The 8,375-nt window shown below is 31.1% G+C and overlaps 1 protein-coding gene across 1 annotated transcript; it reads left to right on the forward strand.

Annotated features, from left to right (window-relative positions):
• The first annotated feature begins 934 nt into the window (after positions 1–934).
• Positions 935–1,910, forward strand: PV09_09618 (uncharacterized protein). Its single transcript, XM_016363712.1, has one exon. It carries the CDS (start codon positions 943–945, stop codon positions 1,816–1,818), a length of 876 nt encoding a protein of 291 aa, XP_016208460.1. The 5' UTR covers positions 935–942; the 3' UTR covers positions 1,819–1,910.
• The last annotated feature ends 6,465 nt before the right edge of the window (positions 1,911–8,375 follow it).

Here is an 8,375-nt window from a genome sequence, read left to right on the forward strand (position 1 = left end):
AGATATTTATAATAGAGAGAAAAGGTTAAAGATATCTTTATTTTCCTTTTAGCAACCACTAAACCCCTTAAGTATTAAAGCTTAGAATAAGCTTATTAAGGAGGGGAATAGTATTATAAGGTAATATATAAATTATTATATAAGTATAGTTCTAATTATTTTAATTATTTTCTAGAAAATAATTAAAATAAGTATATTAGTCAATAGTTAATGGCCAGGGTATTGCTAATTAATAGAAGTGATTATTCTACTTATTCTAAATAAAATAAGTAGAATAAATAAGGTAATAAGGATACTAAGAATAAGGTCTATATAAATATCCTATCCCTACTAGTGTTATATTTCTTTATAATTTAACTATCTAGTTTATCTAGTAGTTAGTTTAAATATATTTCTATACTCTTGAAGCTCATACTATTCTAAATTATAAATATAACTATCTTATTATATTCCTTCTATAATAAGCTCTGGTTATACCTTATTCCTTTGCTCTAGGAAGCTAAATCCTTCCAAAGTGGCTTATATTAGTGAAGCTAGTCGGTACTAGGAAAGTATTCCTAACAATATTATGGTTTAATTTTAGTATTACGTATCTGGGGTTGTTGCATATTTGGGGTCTAGACCCTACTTAAATATCTTAATAGCTTAATAGATATAATTAAAAATAGTATATATATATATTTTAACTATAAATCTGGTGTCAAAACTCTATTATTTTAATGACTAAATTAGGGGGATGAGGCCCGTGCACTGTCGATTGTTTCGGGTATGGTGCCAATCACGAACATGACGCTCGCGCCGCACCAACATCAAGTTAGGGACAGTATGGAATTAGGAGGTGTTTCTCTTAGTTTAAAATCTTCCAGAGCCAGTAATCACTATTAAAAGTGGCCTGGGCTGTGCATTTTGGCCCTCCAGACCAACCAACTATATCCTATCATCATGGCTGAAGCGAATGAACAAAAGGCTAGTACATCATCAGATTTAAAAGAGAGACTACGGAACTTTCGGTATGCACGCGAATCCCCCTTCCCTACTCATGGTGGAACAAATTCAACAAATCAAATAAGAACAATATCGCGAGAAACTGCAGGCGACGCTGCAATCTGTAGGTCCAACGCTCGTGTGACGAAGCGGGCGCCGAAGCAGAAGACTAGCAAATCAACCAAGTATGCGCCACCGAGCAAGTACGCCCACCTCAAGCCTTTGACCGACATTCTCGAACCAAATCTAATATGTGTATTTGTGGGCTTCAACCCTGGTATCCGGACTGCAACCACAGGCCATGCTTACGCGCATCCATCTAACTTATTCTGGAAGCTATTACATCGTAGCGGATGTACTGATCGGCAACTTAAACCAGAGGAGGACGTCAATCTACCTCACTTGTATTCAATGGGCAACACAAACCTTGTTAGTCGACCGACAAAATCGGATGCTGAGCTGTCAAAGGAGGAACAATTGGCGAGTGTGCCAATTTTGGATGCAAAGATTCGCAAGTACAAGCCTGAGGCTGTTTGTATTGTCGGCAAGTCCATCTGGGAAAATATATGGAAGTATCGATATGGTTCGAAGCCGAGCAAGGCGGAATTTAAGTTTGGATGGCAAGATCCAAAGCATAATATGGGCAGGCTGACGATAGAAGATGACAACGACGATGGCGACAAAGCTTGGGCTGGAGCCAAGGTGTTCGTGGCCACGAGCAGCAGTGGTTTAGACGCCAGCACCAAGCCGGTCCAGAAAGAGGCAATATGGGCGCCATTGGGGCAATGGGTTCAAAAGAGGAGAAGAGAACGTGAGAATTATTCTGAACCATGACTTAGAGGAGTATACGACATCACTGGATCCAATTAAAAGAAGATGCGGCAAGATACAAGTATGTTGAGGTCAATCTATATAATCTCTATATCTATTTTAAGAGTCGCGTAATCTGAAACAGCTTTAAGTGGCTTAAAAATAAGGGTGTAAGGGGTTGATGTAAGCGTGATATCAAAATAGGAAGCAGTATATTTGAAGTAAATGTTAAGACTGATAGTTAAGGAAGTAAACTAAATACTATATATAGTATAAATACCGCTCTTCTAGAGTGTATATAATATATAATCTAAATATATATATCCTATAAATTTATACCCTCTTAATTCTTTATAGCTCTTCTCCCCCTTCTATAGTCTGATCCCTAGACATAATGTAATCCACCCCCATGTGGATCACACCCCCAAGTGGATCATCGCCTTCATCATCGCCACATTAATTGACTAAACGCGATGATGACCGACAATAATGGCCATTAGGCTCTTTATTAATTAGGTAGGGTAGACCTTACTGTTACTATTTACTATTAAGGTAAATTTAAATTAATTAGAGTAACTATTAAGATATATAATATCACCAAGAATACGCTCTCGCGTCATCTCCGTAGGGTTGTGTAAAAGCGCGGTAGCGTCATTACTAATCATCTCCTGTCGCCTACAGAGGAGGAGACACTGGTCTCCTAGATTCACTTAATAGCTTAATAAGGTATATTACCCTACTTAAAGGTAGTTTAGCATATAATAGTATTATTATTTAAAAAGCAAGAGCAATCAGTACTATCTAGTAAAAACTGGATTAAAAAACTTATCGCCCGCTATAATAGCCTTAAATTAATATATAATCATAAATATAATTATTAATAAGCTAAATATAAGGATCTAATGCTTATCAGAGATTAGTTTAAATAGGTATATGATATAGTAGTGTAAAGGTTTTAGGCTGACCACCACTTTAGGGGGTAGGACACTTATGTTAGGAATACTGTAAGGGTATATATATTATACCACCCAGCTATACTAGCTCATTGAGCTAGTATAGCCTGTCTTTTTGAGCGATCCTCATGCGCAAAGGGTGGTTGCGTGACAAATATAGTGTTATGGAACTACTAAAAATAATCTACTTAAATTATTATGTGAGGTAAACTGATAAGGCTATCAACTATCTATTTAGTAGTGCTGTACTAAAGTATTATATAATAATTAAGATATTATATGAAGAAGGGAAGGCCCGAAAGTAGTTCTTACTAAAAATATAAAGGGGGCCTTATTATATCTTTCCTAATTAGGATTTAGGTGCGCGCGCGGTGAAATGGAATTAGGACGTCAGTTTAGTTTAGGAGTCCAGTTAGCTAATATTAGGTAATATTGGGTTATATTAGGTTATATTAACTGATGTCAGTACTGCTTTAATCAGACAGGCAACAGGATGGTGCTAATCACGTGTCATAGGGGTGACCCCATGACACATATATCTAGATATCCAGTCCTCTTTATTAAAGGTAAGCTTCTTTAAGTTAGCTATATAATTATATTAAGATAGTATACCAGTAATATATCATATAAACGTCTTTCTAGGTATACCATAGATCTTCACAGCTTGTGTGACTGACTGAACTTAGCCTCTTTTAATTACTGATTTTACTAATAATAATTAACTTTTATTATAAGATAATTACTATAGTTTTGATTACTGTATATGTAAGGGGTGAATGTAAGCGTGATATCAGGATGGGGAGCAATAAGTATAGATTAGTATTAAAACTGATGACTAAGAAGTAAAACTAAGGTAGATATTATATATAGCTTAAATACTGCTTCCTCCTAGAGTATATAACCTATAGCCTAAGCGTAGTTATACTATATATATATTCCTACTCTATTCCTTACAACTCTTCCCCCCCTTCCATAATCTGGTCCCCAGACTTGCTAAGATTATGTTCCTCTACTAATATAGTATTATATTAGATATATTCTATCTATTATTTTTATTATTTATTATTATTATTATATTAGATATACTATTAGTATTTTAATATAGTAAGATAAATTCTAAGTATTAGTATTATAGTAATAGTATCTTAGTACTAGAGCCTCTTAGTTACTATTACCAGGTTACTTTTAAGGTAATAGGGTTATTATCTCCTTAAAATAGGGGTAAAACCCTATCTTAACCAGAGGAGGGGAACGAGGCAGAGGTGGATATTTTTATCTACCTCTGATACAGTAAGGATATTAACCTTATTTTTAAGTATAATATACCTGTATTCTAGAAGTATACTAGGTACTTACACTAGTATTATAAATATAAAGAGGTTTAAGTTCTATAGTTATAATTATATTTCTGTTACTTCATCTCACTATAAACAGGTCCTACTATAATTTAGCTACTATCTAGCCTATCTTATTAAGCTTATAAAAGCTCTTAAAGATTATAAGGTAGGTATTATATTAATAGTTTAGGTTAACTAAGTAAAATATATATATATATTTATATACTATAGAACTATAGTTAAGGTATTTATTACCTGTGATAACTATTTGGGCGGTTACCACTACCTAACCCTAGAGGTAATATTTTATAATTTACTAAGTTAAATATAATAACTGGTTTAGGATATAAATACCTTAGCTAGGATTCCATCTTCACCTATAGGTATAGTTTTTCTACTAGTATATTAGCTCTACTAATTTATTTAGGCTAGTATACTACTTGGTTATTTAGGGGGCGTCCCCTAAATTCCACCTAAACTCATCTTCTCCTCCTATTATTATAGTTACCAGGCCTTCAGGCCTAATTCCTTTCTTAACTTTATAGTCTCTTTTTATCAGTAGTATTATACTACTGCTTTACCTTTACCTATAGCACCTTTATTAAGTTAAAGTAGGTTTACCCCTTATTACTGCTAGAGCTCTATTATAAAGCTTTCTTCTAATTATTCTAATTAAGGATATAATCCTTATATCTTTAATTTATATAATATATTTAATATAGTTTCTTTTAATATATAATATATATTATTTATTTCTTATATTCTATATATATCTTCTCTTTAACTAGTTATTAAATTTATTATACTTCTCTTATATATTATCTAAATTTTCTTTTAGTAACTACTAGTTATATTCTATAGGGTAGCCCTTTTATTTAACCAGGTATTATATATTATTCTTATACTTCTTCTTATTAAGGATTTCTTCTATCTCCTATTCTTCCTTATTATCAATAATTTCTAGGAGTGGTAGGTGATCTACTATATTATTACTACTTATATACTAATAATATTTTTCTAATAAAGAGATATGGAATATATTCCAGACTTTCTATAATACTAGTAACTATAGTTAATATACTTATATACTGACTAGTTTAAGGATTCTAAATAGTCTAATAAAATATAGTATAAGTTTCCTATTCTAGTACCTTAGATATAGATATTTTATTAATAGTAGGATAAGGTTATTTATTTTAAATATTATTAGTTTATACCTATGGTTATAGTATTTTGCTTACTCTTAGCTTATATTAATAAGATATTCTTCTAGCTTCTTACAGATATTATAGAGTTGCTTCACTCATTCTTATATATTTAGTACTTATTTTTAATTCTTAATATTATAATAGACCTCTAAATAGAACCTATATAGTATAAAGAATAGGGTTATACCTATTAATATATTAATACTATTATTATATATAAATTTAGTAATTAGTAATAGTTTTACCTATATTTTTAGGTACTCTCCGTAGTATATGTACAGGTATTCCTGAATCATTTGATTTTGATATTCTATCTATCTATCAGTTTATGGATGGAATATAGTTCCTATACATCTATATATATATAATATATAGTATAGTTCTAACTAGAATTTACTTATAAATTTTAGGTCTCAGTCTAAGATAATACCCTTAAGTAAGCTAAAGCTTCTTATAACCCTATTAAGTAGTATATTAATAATATTTATAGCTATATAATCTTTTATAGTTAGGGTATAGAATGCTATTTTTATATATCTATTAATAATTACTAAGATAGTATTATATATACTACTATTATGCTTAGACAGCAGGATACTATTTATAAAATCTATAGTAATCTCTATCTATAGATATTCCAGTATAGGTAGCGCCTATAATTTGCTATACAGGTGGTGTCTCTTTACCTTTACCCACTAGTACATATTATATATTTATATATATTCTTATATATCCTAGCATATTAATAGCCAGTAATACTTTCTACTTAAGAGTTTAACTATTTTGGTTGCTCTAAAGTATCCTATATAAGGGTTATTATGGTATTTTCTTATAAGCTTAAACTTCACTGCCGGGTTATCTGGTATATAGGCTTAACCCTAGAATAGTAGGATATCCTAATAATTTACTAACTAATTACCTACCCTCTTCCTAACTCACTCTTCTAATATATTATACTTACTTTTAGTAATTTTACATTAAGCTTATAATTCTTATAAAATATTAGGGATCTCCTTTTCTATATAGGCTGCTTTATTTTCCATAGCTCTCATAACGACACAACATAGGTAGGTGCTTCTCCTTACTTACCCTGCTGTTTGCTGCCTATAATACCTATACACTTCCTATATCTAAAATATATAAAGATTATATAAGGCTATAGTTATAGTATTATTATAGGGGCTCGCCTCTCTATACTCTAGATTAGTCCCTGGCTATTACCCTATATACCTAATTACTTTTAATCTATTTTTAAATATTAAGATTATATATATAGCACTTTCTGGTAATACTGCCAACTTTTAGTGTAATATTAGAAGTAGGTTATCTAATAGTCTTTCTTCTATTATATAGTCTAGGTGTCTTAAGGGCATATCTACAGGATTAGACAGACCTACATGGTAGTAAAGGATAAAGTTATACTATAAAGGTTTTAGGCTGACCGCCACTTCAGGGGGTAGGACACTCGATGTCAAGGCCTTCCTGAGGGTGAGAAAATCAAGAGGGAGAGAGAAGCCTCCCACAGATGGGAACTGTAAAGAAGCTTAGAAGTAGGATAAGATAGTTAAGATAAAGGTATAAAAGAAGATAAAGTAAATAGGAAAGAGTAAAGTAAAGATAAAGCAAAGTAAAGTAAGGTAAAGTAGGGTAAAGCAAAGCTAAGTTCTATATAAGGTAAAGTAAAGCTGGTTTTCTGTTATCTTATTTTTATCTAGAACTGTTCTCTCCTCTTTATCTTTCCTTATCCTTCTCTTCTTATATATTCTTGCTATATTATATAATATTTAAGACCCTTACTCCTATATTATATAATATCTTTTAGAGTATAAACCATTTTCCTTAGTATAATTCCCCCCCTACCATCCATAAGCTTAACCCTAGGCTTAAAAAGATATATAAAATAACCTATATAGTAATATATCCCCCCCTTTTTTTTTTTTTTTTTTTTATTTTTCTCCCTCCTCAACCAAGCATTTATTCTATAGGTTATCTATTATTAACTTATCTTCTTTAGTAATATCATCCTCTAGTAATTATTTAGGGAATGCCTCCCTATAACACTACTTAAACCTCTTTCCTAAGGTTTGGCCGGGCTTCCATTATAAATACTTTATAATGCTCTTATCTCTGAAGGCCACTATTTCTATAAAGATAAATTCCTAATAGTGCACTCTAAATTCCCTAGCTATAGCTTCTCTGGCTGCCTTAATTATTTCTTTAAATCTATTATAAGGTGTATTTTTAGAAATAAAAGCCTTCTTTTATAAAGTGTATTCAGCTAATATCTATTATATTTTTTTAAGAAGTGTTTTACTTACAGTATATTATAGAGTAAGATTAACTATTACTAGAAAGGTATATAGAATTTTCCTATACTTTACTATAAGTCCTAAGGGTATAACTAGGCCACTTATCTTATCCTTATATACTGCCGAGAGTTTATTCTAAGAGCCTGCTTCAGGAATTTTAAGTATCTTATCATCATCGCAAACTGTGATAAACTAAGGGAGGATAATCCTCCTTAAGCTTATATAAGTATTACCTTCTATTAAACTATAAGGTATAGCTAGAGATATAATATATATATCTCCTGCCTTATAGGGTACCTTTATCTAATCAGTCTTAAATCTCTTAATCTTATGATTTCCCTAATATTCTTTATAGATCCTGGCCATGAATCCATCTCCAAAAGTTATACTATACTCTTATATTATATCTCTCTACTTACTCAGCCGCTGTGTATCATATATCCTAGGTAAAATTTCTATATAGTTATATATATTCTCTCTATTAAGGTTTAGGGATCCTTAAATCTAATTAAACCCCTGATAATCTTTAATAAGCTATTAAAGGTTAATATTAATATAATAAAATCTTATTTTATTACTTTAATCCTTGCAGCCTGTATAATAGGGATAACTTATTAAATAGGAAGTATGATCTGGTCAAAATACTATATAAAGGAGATAGTATACTATATCACTCCTTATAAGCTGCTAGCCTAAGCTATAATATATATTTTATAGCTATCCCTTATAACTTATTTATAGGAGCCTATTAATCCTCTTATACCAGTAGTATAT

This window comes from Verruconis gallopava (genome assembly GCF_000836295.1).
Source record: "Verruconis gallopava strain CBS 43764 unplaced genomic scaffold supercont1.95, whole genome shotgun sequence".
Classification (NCBI taxonomy): domain Eukaryota; kingdom Fungi; phylum Ascomycota; class Dothideomycetes; order Venturiales; family Sympoventuriaceae; genus Verruconis; species Verruconis gallopava.